Source organism: Bos javanicus, chromosome 5, assembly GCF_032452875.1.
Source record: "Bos javanicus breed banteng chromosome 5, ARS-OSU_banteng_1.0, whole genome shotgun sequence".
Classification (NCBI taxonomy): domain Eukaryota; kingdom Metazoa; phylum Chordata; class Mammalia; order Artiodactyla; family Bovidae; genus Bos; species Bos javanicus.
Genome location: NC_083872.1, coordinates 75,560,514 through 75,573,043, shown reverse-complemented (window position 1 = coordinate 75,573,043; position 12,530 = coordinate 75,560,514). Strand labels below are relative to the sequence as shown.

Below are 12,530 nucleotides of genomic sequence, written 5' to 3'. Positions count from 1 at the left end.
CAGATGTTCAAGCTGGTTTTAGAAAAGGCAGAAGAACCAGAGATCAAATTGCCAACATATACTGGATCATTGGAAAAGCAAGAGAGTTCCACAAAAACATCTGTTTCTGCTTTATTGACTATGCCAAAGCCTTTGACTGTGTGGACCACAATAAACCGTGGAAAATGCTGAAAGAGATGGGAATACCAGGCCACCTGACCTGCATCTTGAGAAACCTGTATGCAGGTCAGGAAGCAACAGTTAAAACTGGACATGGAACAACAGACTGGTTCCAAATAGGAAAAGGAGGACATCAAGGCTGTATATTGTCACCCTGCTTATCTAACTTATATGCAGAGTACATCATGAGAAACGCTGGGCTGGAAGAAGCACAAGCTGGAATCAAGATTGCCGGGAGAAATATCAATAACCTCAGATATGCAGATGACACCACCCTTATGGCAGAAAGTGAAGAACTAAAGAGCCTCTTGATGAAAGTGAAAGAAGAGAGTGAAAAAGTTGGCTTAAAGCTCAACATTCAGAAAACTAAGATCATAGCATCCAGTCCCATCACTTCATGGGAAATAGATGGGGAAACAGTGGAAACAGTGGCTGACTTTATTTTTCTGGACTCCAAGATTGCTGCAGATGGTGATTGCAGCCATGAAATTAAAAGACGCTTACTCCTTGGAAGTAAAGTTATGACCAACCTAGAGAGCATATTCAAAAGCAGAGACATTACTTTGCCAACAAAGGTCAGTCTAGTCAAGGCTATGGTTTTTCCAGTGGTCATGTATGGATGTAAGAGTTTGACTATAAAGAAAGCTGAGCGCCGAAGAATTGATGCTTTTGAACTGTGGTGTTAGAGAAGACTCGTGAGTCCCTTGGACTGCAAGGAAATCCAACCAGTCCATCCTAAAAGAGATCAGTCCTGGGTGTTCATTGGAAGGACTGACATTGAAGCTGAAACTCCAATATTTTGGCCACCTGGTGCAAAGAGCTGACTCATTTGAAAAGACCCTGATGCTGGGAAAGATTGAGGGCAGGAGGAGAAGGGGACGACAGAGGATGAGATGGTTGGATGGCATCACCGACTTGATGGACATGGGTTTGGGTGGACTCCGTGAGTTGGTGATGGACAGGGAGGCCTGGCATGCTGCAGTCCATGGGGTCGCAAAGAGTCAGACACGACCGAGTGACTGAACTGAACTGAGTAATGCTATTACTATTAATACCGTAACAGGTTAGTAGGAAGTCAGGATAATTCATAAGGAAACTGTGTCTGGCATGAAAGAAAAAGGACATTAAAAATAACAAAAATCACTATCCTTTACTGCCCTCCCAGTATCAGAAACAAAACAGTTATTATCCAATTTAGTTCTTGCAATAGCACGTCTCAAACATTCAGGCACATACTAGTCTTGTTACAAAGATATTGTTAAAATGTGGATTCTTTTCTTATGTATTTTTATTGAAGTATAGTTTATTTAAAACACTGTTATTTCTGTACAGCAAAGTGACTCAGTTATATATATATATATGCTTTTTCATGTCCTTTTCTCTTTTTTGGCCATGCTGTACATCTTACGGGATCTTAGTCTGACAACCAGGGATCAAACCTGGGCACTGGCAGTGAGAGCACTTGAGTCTTAACCTCTCGAGAACTAGAGAATTCCCCATATTCTTTTCCATTATGGTTTGTCACAGGGTATCAGATATAGATCCCTGTGCTCTACAGTAAGACCCTGTTGTTTATCCAAAATGCAGACTCTAATTCAGTACAGTTTAACTAGATGGGGTGAGGCCTGAGAATCTGCATTTCTGCTAAGCTCCTCTCATGATGCCCTCACTGCTGGTACTCGACTGCCATTTGAGCAGCAAGGCCTTACAACACTCCTATGAACAGGAGATTATTATGACTCTTCCCGTTTACAGGACAAGGAAACTGAGGCTCTAGAGAGGTAAAGACCCTTGCCCAAGATCACAGTTATTAAGTGGCAAAGCCAGGCTCTGAATTTAGGTGTGCTAACTTCAAAATCCCTCTGTGACACTGCCCAGCCAGAATGACCTCCTTCAGAAGACTGTTTCAGTGTGGGGGTCCCTGCCAGCTCGAAACCAGCTTTGTACCAGCCTGGATCTATGTCTTGAGGACCTCAGCCTTCCTAGGCTGGTACTGTTTCCCAGCTGCCCCATCACCTTTTTTCTGTGTAAAGAGGCCTCTTCCAAGGGAGGCTGGTGTCTGAGCTGGCTCTGCTGGAGTAAAGAGGCTTCTGTTTGTTGCCTGCTTGCTTTTTTGTTACCTTGTGAAGTGGTCCTGTTTTCTCCACATTGGCTGCAACATAGCAAACGTCTCCTTCCAGCCGGCCCACTCCCCTAACCCAGTTCACACACACATACACACACGCGTGCACACACGTGCATGCAGACACACACAGCATCTCATCTCCCTTCACAGCTGGTGCTCTCTCTGCTGGCAGAAAAACGGAGTTGGGGCATCCAGGCTCCCACAGCAGACTGGCTGAACCGGAAACGTCAGGCCCAGGGCTGCCGTGAGGCATGAGCTCTGAGGATGCAGACCTAGCCTGCCAAATGCAGCACACTGCGGGCAGGAAGAGCCTGCTTCCTTGCAGAGAGAAGGCCAGAGATCTTCCTCCATCCTGCTCATCTGAGCAGCCGCTGCTGCCCCTTGGAAGTCACCCCAACCTCTCTAACTTTCTTTATACTGTCGTCCCCATTTCCAGCTGGTCAGAAATCATATCCACACAGATAAGGAAAAGCATTAGAAATCATCTAATGGTCCACACCCATGTTAAACATGGAGAAACCAGAGGGGGCAACGTACCTGCCTCAGCCACACAGCAAGGAGGGGCAGAGCTGGGACCAGAACCCAGATCTCTGAACCCTGCAGGGTGCTTCCTGGGCTCTTTAAAAACCCCAGAGGAAGAGTCCAGGGTATCCAAAAGTTGGACTGATCTGGGCTTGAATCCTGACTTACTAACTGGGTGGTTTTGAGCAAGCTACATCACTTCTCTGAAATTCAGTTTTCTCATCTATAAATTGGGGCAAAAAATACACCCTGCAGAGGTATTATGAGGATTAAATTGTACCGTGTATGTCAGACGCAACGCGGTGTGGTTGTTTAATCCATCCTACCTTTTGTGAGCTGGGTCTTCGATATACTCTCGCCATTCTCATGCACTTATGGAGATGGGCCTCCAATTAGCTGTGAATGGGCGCATCTGGCCATGCATTCCTGTATGGTGGGGGTGGGATGTGTCAATCCAATTGGGGATAGAGATATCATCTCAGAAAAGACCTGCAGGAAGAAAGCGTCCACTCAGGTTTGGAGAGGAGGTAGCCCAGTCCTTGCCCGCCGGGGGAGAGGGCTACTGGATTGCAGAGTAACCCAGCTGCCCCTCACCCTCTTGCCCCTGCTTCAAAATGAGCAGCTCAGGTGCCTCCAGCTTGCAATACAGAACTCCACCCTTCTTCAAGTCCCCCCAAAATAATCCATTCATTCAATAGCATCATGAGCAGTGTAGACTGAAGATCCACCAGGGAAAGAAGGGTTTTATATCACATGTCACAGTAAATGGCCTAAAACTCTTCCTTAGAAAAATTCCTAAAGTTCTATATAGAAAAATTATCTTCTTCACAGATCCTTTGTGGTCATGCTGCCACCAGAAGGAACAGGGATGGGCCAGTAGGGCAGGCACTTCCCCTCCAAAGCATACACCCCAACCACCCTCTGGACCGAGCTAAAGGGTTCTCAGTCTAAAAGGACTTAACTTCCTAGGTTGCCATTCAAGCCACCCCAACATGTCAGGAAGACATCGTTTTCCTTATAATAGCCACCAGATACCTCTGCGTCCTGCCTGGTCCACACAGGCCGGGACATGGAGTTGGAGATCCTGAGGTCACTCTCTGCCATTTGAATCTGGATAGAAAACAAATATTTTAGTTTCCAGACACACTGCCAAAGACTCCACACCTCTGGGGCATCTTTCAGACACAGTCCCCCTCATATACCTCCAACCACCTTCCTTCCCCTGCCCCAGCCATCTGTGCCTCTCTCTCATCCTCCTCCATGCTGGGGTAAAATATTCACAAAAATATTCTTTTCTTCTCCTGCCTGTTTGTTCATCCTTCCTTCTTGTCTTGAGAGGTTTTTTAAATTTGCTTTTGCTTTTATTCTCTTCTGTTTTCTTTGCAATGTGTCAGTTTCTTCCTCTTTCCGGACCACCTCTCCACATTGATTCACAAGGCGAGCTTGTATCAGGGGCTTTCTGTATCTCTGGCTTTGAATTAGGTATTGAGGACAGAATGAATGAAGAGAGAGAACTAAAAAAAAAAAAAACAACTACAATCCTGTCTCTCATGGGATCCCATGACCTATGGTGGATGCATATATATAAACAACTATTTACTATAATAACTATCTGAACAAGTGTTTACTATATGGCTTCAGAGACCTATCTTAAGTACATTATCAGAATTAACTCATTTAGTCCTCACAATAATGTTAAGAGGCAAGAACTATCACCACACCCATTTTACAGGTAAGGAAATTGAGGCATGAAGAGATGAGATGACTTACCCAAACTTTTACAGCTAATAAATGCTAAAGCCAGAGTCCAACCACCCAGCTCTAACCACTATGACACACTGCCTTTCTCTGTGCCCCAAGTGCCCCAAAGTGCCGAGGAGAAAGCTAATAAGTCTGCCTAAAGAAATCAGGAAAGGCATCATGGAGGAGGGGACTTTGAGCTGGGCTTTGATGGATGAATAGAAGTTGGCTGAGTGAAAAAGAGCAAGAAAGACATTCTAGGAAGAAAGCTCAGTAAGGCAAAAGTCAGAAACGTGCAATAATATGTCATGGGAAGTTTGTTGTGGCTGGACAGAAGGGAAGGTGGGGCTGGGGAGAGACCAAGTCTCACAGGGCCATGTGAGTCTCATGAAGTGCTGGGGTTTGATCCTTGAAGAAGTGGGGAGCCCCTGTGAATTGAGCGGTGGCATGCTCCCTCTCTCTCCCTCCCTAGTATTGCTAAGCAACCTCCACTCTGGTCCTGTGTCCATAAAACTCACCCAGCCCCCACTCCCGTGAGCTCCTCCCTCTCCTCCCTCTGACACACCACCTCTCATCTCACAGCCATGGCATTCTCTTTCCCCACCCACTGTGTTCTCCAGGGGCTGTGAGGGCCTCGAGCATCTTCCCGATCCTGAGTGTGATTCTGCTCTTCATGGGTGGACTCTGCATCGCAGCCAGCGAGTTCTATAAGACTCGACACAACATCATCCTGAGTGCCGGCATCTTCTTCGTGTCTGCAGGTAAGAGCTGCTGCGCCAGGCGGCCCGAGGCCAGGCCCACCAGCAGGGAGGAGGCTGAGGTTGCGGGGCCTGGTGACTGGAGGGGCCTGGCAGAGAAAGGAGGGGAGAGAGGAGAGGGATTTCTGGACCTTCCAACAGGCCAAGTCGCACAGAAGGCAGGCTGTGCTGGGCTCCCGCGCCATAGCCAGGCCTGAGCCCTCCACTGAGTCCACCGGGATTGCCCCCACACCTGACCTTTAGCCCAGTGACTCACCTTTCCCCCACCTCCTGAGAGAAGGCCCCACTCCCAGTGCTGGGTCTATCCTCATCACCCGCTTCCCTCCCTGTCCTACCCAGGTGGGAGCAGGCAGGCATTCAAAACCACATTTCTCAGCACAGCTACGTGACAAGTCACACTGGCTTCAGATGCCAGAAGAACATGGGTTGTAGCATAAGCCATTTAATAACGACAACTAACGTTTAAGCAGCACTTACCACATGCAGACTCTTAACAGCTTTCATGTGTATTAACTCACATGTAGTAGTAACTCATACGTATTCATGTGTATTAATCTTCCCCCAACCTAAAAGAAGCAAGCACTATTATTATATCCACTTCACAGATATGGAGACTCAGATGATGGTTACCTTGCCAAAGGCTTTGCATATAGGCAGTCTGGCTCCAGGAACCAGACTTAACCCCTTGCCTGTGGTTCTTATTTAGACTCTAAGTTGTGTCCGACTCTTTCATACCCTATGGACTGTAGCCCATCAGGTCCAGGCAAGAATACTGGAATGGGTTGCCATTTCCTTCTCCAAGGGATCTTCCTGACCCAGGGATTGAACTGCAGTGGCAGGCATTGGCAGGCAGATTCTTTAAAACTGAGCCACCAGGGAAGCCCTAACCCCCTGCTACAGCAGCTTCAAATCCCAATGCAGCCTTAAGCAACTTACTTAGCCTCTCTGCAATCTGTTTTCTCATCTGCAAACCCTTTGCAAAGCACTCAGCTGTGAAAGCAGGTAGTAAATGCTCAATAACTAATATTATTATTACTCAGTATATTGTAGAATGCCCCGTTGTTCTCTCCCTTCTTCCCGTATCTGTGATTCTGTTAGCTCTTCCCTTTCTGGCTCTCTCCAAACAGAATGATAGGATAGTAAGGTGATGCTTGCAACTTCCCCCTATATCAGCCCATCCATTCTCCACAAAAACGGCTGGACCAGGGAAAGCACATCCAGGTGTCCGCCTACCGCCACCCTGCCCAGGGCCTGGCATCCTCCTTGGATACTAACCATCATTATTTCTGCTTTCCCCTCCACCCTGCCTCCTCTCCACACCCATCCCGCCCGCAGGTCTGAGTAACATCATTGGCATTATAGTGTACATATCTGCCAATGCCGGAGACCCCTCCAAGAGCGACTCCAAAAAGAATAGTTACTCCTACGGCTGGTCCTTCTACTTCGGGGCCCTGTCCTTCATCATCGCCGAGATGGTCGGGGTGCTGGCCGTGCACATGTTTATCGACCGGCACAAACAGCTGCGGGCCACAGCCCGCGCCACGGACTACCTCCAGGCCTCCGCCATCACCCGCATCCCCAGTTACCGCTACCGCTACCAGCGCCGCAGCCGCTCCAGCTCGCGCTCCACCGAGCCCTCACACTCCAGGGACGCCTCCCCCGTGGGCATCAAGGGCTTCAACACCTTGCCGTCCACGGAGATCTCCATGTACACCCTCAGCAGGGACCCCCTGAAGGCCGCTACCACGCCCACCGCCACCTACAACTCCGACAGGGATAACAGCTTCCTCCAAGTTCACAACTGTATCCAGAAGGAGAACAAAGACTCTCTCCACTCCAACACAGCCAACCGCAGGACCACCCCTGTATGAAGCCCACGGGGGCCTCGCCGGCGCCGCCCAGAGCCGGGAGGAGGGGCGCGGCCCGCGGGATGGGCCGGGGGGTGAAGGGAGGGTGGGGGGCGGGGACACCAAACCATACCAGGGGGGACAAACCTTTCAAAAGGCAAGCAAAAAAACAAAAACAAAAAAACAACAAAAAAAGAGAAAAACATAACAAGTAAATTAAAAAAAAAAAGAACAACATATAAGAGGAACAAAGGCAAAACAATAAATGTGCAAAAATATAAACGAGGGAAGGAAAAACAAACTTTAAAAAAAAGCGAGAGGATAAAAATTAAAAATAGAAAATAAATCTAAATGAAAATGCATGATTTCCCATGTACCATTATTTTAACATTTAATAAAAACTAATTTAAATGAAAACATACAAGGGAACCAAGATAATATTAAAGCAAAAAAAAAAAAATGAGAAGGAGCAGAAAGGAAGGGAAACGTTCTTTGCATTTATCAGGGGTTTATGTTACTTTTTTTTTTTTTTTAACGCAGGGAGAGTTACTTTTCTGTTCCCTTTAACCCCAAGCGGGCTCCGCCTCCCTGGGAGAGTGGGGGAGGTGGAGACTCAGGGGCCCCGGGGCCAGGTTAGCCTCTTGGTCACTGCCAGGTCCCTGGAGCCTCAGGATGGGTGCCCCAGGAACGCTGGGCAAGCTCGGTGGCTTGCGAGCCGGCTCCACCCAGCATTGATGGGGCAATTGTAGGCCTCCAGGTGACCCAAGAGTCCTTGGTCCCTCCTGTCCGAAAGGTGCCTGGAGGGGGGTGCATCTGGGGCTTGTCCAGCCCTGGGGTTCCCAGTCCTTATGGTCCTTAACCCACTGTGATGACTTCCTAGGCCTTGAGGGAAGGGAAGGAGAGGGGATGGCTGCTAGTGGCTTGCTGAGATGCCCGGAAAACCCCGGAATCCTCAGGGTGAGCCTCTTGGGGTCACCACCCCAAGCTCCTGTCCTTGTGGGCAGGAGATGCCCACCCCCCGGGGGGATATAAAGCATCTCTCCCTCCTCACCCCTCACCTCAGGGCCATGCGATGACCCTGGGGCGATGGCGGACCCCCAGACTCATCGGCCCCCAACCCCTTGGGAAGGGGGCTCACTGACCCTTTGGGGGTCCTTGGACTCGCTGAAGCCCCCTCAGGGCCCAGCGGGTCCAACAATGACACTGCAAAAAGGTTTCTTTTTACAAAAGAAAAAGGAAAAACAAGTGGTGATTTTTTTTTAATAAAAAAACCACAGACTATAAATAAATGTAAATATATAATAAGTGGATTTACTTGCAAGAAAATCAGATAGTATTTTTCTTTTAATTCTTTTCCAGCTTTAAACTGTGAAAACAAACAAAAAAAAATGGGGTGGGGTGGGGGACTTAAAATTTAGCAGGGAACTTGTAAAGAGAAAACAGAAAACAAACATACAAATCCATTTTAAAAAACCAACAAGCTGTTGTGAGAGATGAGAGCTGGGCTTCAAGCAGGAGGGGAAAGGGAGAGGCCCCAGGGAGCCACAGGGGCTGTGACAAAAGATGTCTTTCCTTCCTCCGGGAAAGTGCTGCTCATATGAAAGAGAGAGAACCATCATTGAGAATCTGCTCCACACAAGGGAGATAGCACACCCATTCCCACACTCACACACACACACTCTCACAGTCCTCGAAGCCCAGCAGTGGAATCACTCATGGGGACACACACTCAGTCCAAACCCTTCCATCCAGTTCCCCAGCCAGTAGCAGGATTCAGAGAAGACTGGCTCATGCCCTCCAAAGCCATTGACGACACAGCTCCATACTGGCCTTTTTGTTCATGCACACCCTTTCACCACACCACATGCACACACACACACACAACACACACTCACACAGTTTGCATGCATGGAAAGGGCACTAGTCTGGAATCCCGCTCTGGATTCTGGAATCCCCGGCTTTGAGGCTTCCCTGGGCCTCAGTTTCTCCCTGTATAAACATGTGGATTGGCCCAGATGAGCTCTGAAGGCACATTCTCATGCTTGGTGTCCATGACTCTTAAGATCTGCCACCTGCCCAGAGGAGGATGCCAAGGGATGACCAGAATGGCTGCCATCCAGCCCCCAGACATTCCCAAATCATCAGTCAGCCACTCAGATGCTCAGCCACACACACACACACACGCACGCACCATATGCCTCCTCACTGTGCTCCCAACCCCCTGCCCCTACATCCAATGTCAAAGCAAAAATACACACGTGAGCAAATGTATTCTGCCGTTCAGACAGAGAGGGAAAGGTCCCAGAGGGCCCCAAAGCCACTCTTTGTTTTGTGTCCTCTTTCTTGACTTCCATAATCCGGTCACAGAGAGCAGAGGGGACTTCCTTGGAGGAAGATCAGCCACCAGGCTTCCCCCATAGTGTTTGGGGGTCAGGGGAAAGGAGTTTCCCCTGAGGTTTGCTGGGACAGGTGAAGGCTGAGAGATGGAGAGCAGAGCTTTACACAGTTGGTCCCAGCGTGAGGAACAACCCCAAAGCTAACCTTAGACTACAGACTAAAGTTTGAGGGTGTCCCATGTTGCTCCCCTTTCTCCCCAGAGCAGCAAGGCCCATTCAGAAGGAAAGAAAACCAATCGCTTTCCCAAGCTTGAATTTCAGCCCAGCCTGCCAGTTACTGTGCTGAAGGCAGGGGCCCCTCCTGCCCCCATCAGCATGGCTTGGTTCGTCTCTTTCTGGACATTGGCCTGGCCTTCTCTTAAATTGAGCTCTGGGGGGTTGGGGGAATGGCTGGAAAAGCTTCAGGGGCTTGCCCACTCCCAGCTGCCCTTCCCATCCTTTGTCTGGGGAAGGAAAGCTCTTTTCTCAGATCAGTAGCAGCTGGAACCCTAAACCCAGCCTGAGCCACAAGACAGAATATCTGCCCGCCAACCTGGAAGTTCCCTGGAGGCCACGGGGGCTCCAGGACAGAGTTATGGCAGCCAAAGCCAGGGGTGGGGGCCACCCAGTATTTCTCAGTCTGAGCAGAAGTCATAATCGCTCCCTTCCCACCTCAGCCTTGCCCACTGCCCCCCCAGATTCCAAACCTGAAAGGATCAAGTAGGAGAGATAAGGGAGAAGCCCCAAGAAAACAACAAGTGGGCACTGTCCAAAGAGGAAACTTGACCCCAGTTCTCTGAGTCCTGGCAGAGTGTCTGGGATGGCAATCAGCACTTTTTCCTGGGCCATGAGGCCTGGGGCCTGGGTCCCCTTGAAGAAGGCCATGCAGGTATAGGGTGAAAGGGCTAGGGGGCCTGGAGGGAAGGAGCTGGGTTCAGGACCGTGAAGGCGCCACTTGCCAGGGTGGACAATTGCTCATGTCCAGCTCAAACCAGTTCAAGAAACCAACCTCCATTTTATTTTCTTGGTGGGTCCTTTTTTTTTTTCAGACTGTTAACAGAAAAAAATTTTAAAAAGCTGAAAACTGAAAAAAGAAAAAAAAAATCCTGGTACATGAAATAAAGATTTTTTTTTATAGCTTGGTCCTCATGTCAGTGGATTTCTTTCATTGCTTTCCCAGCTCCTAGCATCCCATTTAAGATCATTCTAAAGCTGAAATCTGAGAACTCAGATTCTCAGACCTGAGTTGAGGAAGAGGAGGCTTAGAAGCCACACAGTAGAATAGCCCTACTCCCCAGGTCATGCGATTCCTCCTAAATATCCTTTACTGATATTTACACACCTCCAGCAACAGGAGGCCCACCTACTTCATAGGCAGCCCCAGCCCATGCTCATTGGTAAAAGTCTCCTCCCCACATGCATTTCAACCCACCTCTTCCATTGACCAGCAGCAATGAATGAATCTCTTCCCTTTGCAGCACAATAGTCCCTCAGATATTTGAAGGCCGTGAACATAACATCCTTGAGTTTTCAGCTTTAGAATAAATCAGCCTCCATCAACATCCCAACATCACTCCAGGGTTTCAATTTTCCCAGTGAAAGTGTGCAGCCTGGAATGGGCATGACCCTGCCAGTGTACTTAGAGGGTCCGCTGTACAGGGGTGCTCTTCAGAGGGGACTGTGGATTGGGAGACAAGTAGGGAAGGTCTAGCAGGGGGACCTGGGACTCTCCAAATGTGAAACGCAAGACGAGATGTGTCTTAGTCTTCTCAGGCTGGTATAACGAAGTACCATAAACGGGATGGCTATCTCTCACTGTTCTGGAGTCCAGAATGTCTAAAATCAAAGTGTCAGCAGATTCGATTCCTGATGAAAACAATCTTCCTGCTTGCGGACGGCCACATTCTCACTGTCCTCACACAGCACAGCCAGCCTCTGGTCTTCTTTTATGATAAGGACACTAATCACATCATGTGGGCCCCACCCTTATGACCTAATCTAAGCCTCATTATCTTTCCCAAGCCCTGCCCCCAATACCATCATGTCGTGGGTTAGGGTTTAAATACATACATTTTGCGAGGGACACAAACATTCAGCCTGGGGCTTCCCAGGTGGCTTAGCAATAAAAATCTACCTGCCAGAGCAGGAGACGTGGCTTCGATCCCTCTGTCAGGAAGATCCCCTGGAGAAGGAAATGGCAACCTACTCTAGTATTCTTGCCTGGAATAGGCAAGAAGGGACAGAAGAGTCTGGCGGGCTACAGTCTATGGGGTCACAAAGAGTTGGTCACAACTCAATAACTAAACAACAACAGCAACAAAATGTTTGGCCTACCAAGGCTAACCTAACGGGAAAATTTGACCCTTGACATTAGAGAAAGGCCCCGTTTGAAGGCAGCTCAAAAACTAGTCCACCAGCGTCTGGCTCTATTCTAGTTAAACTGCCAGGGTCAATTATTTGAAGGAAGGATGTAAGCACTTCTCCAAATGCATTAAATACATTTCATTTTAGTTCATTTGGACTTTAAAAAGACTGTCGTGTGGAATAGGATGAAAAGAAGTTATTTCAAAATCAAACCAAGATTTTAAACACAGACCAAAAAAGTCCTCTTCTGTTGGCAAATTGTAAAATGCTTCTTCCCCTCCCCCTCCTTACAGGGGTTTCCTGTGCCCACCTTTCTACCACCACCCTTACTGAATTATTATCCTTGACTCAGAAAAATAATAAATGCCATGAAAAACAGGAAAAAAAAAAAGCTGACCAAAACTTGTTTAAAATGAAACATTATGATACATTGCTCCAAAAGGAGAAAAAAGCTTCATTCTGTCCTACTAACATCTACAGTGGCAGACCAGAAAAAAAAATGGTGGTCTCTTTCATTATAATGGCTGGGATTCACTAGCCTGGTCATCTTAATATTTTCATGTGAAGAGCCAGAAGGGTGATCTATGAGGGGTCACCAGGTCAACCTAGAGACAGCTGTAACAGGATCTTCCCTGGCAGT

General features: G+C 48.3%; 1 protein-coding gene across 1 annotated transcript in view; it reads left to right on the top strand.

Moving 5' to 3' along the window:
* The window catches only part of CACNG2 (calcium voltage-gated channel auxiliary subunit gamma 2), a 124,935-nt gene extending 114,272 nt beyond the window's left edge, over positions 1-10,663 (top strand). The window contains exons 3-4 of the mRNA XM_061417360.1: positions 5,167-5,307; positions 6,640-10,663. Coding sequence (XP_061273344.1) covers positions 5,167-5,307; positions 6,640-7,175 — 677 coding nt within the window. The 3' untranslated portion in view covers positions 7,176-10,663. The remainder of the gene's footprint in view (positions 1-5,166; positions 5,308-6,639) is intronic.
* Positions 10,664-12,530: the final 1,867 nt, after the last annotated feature.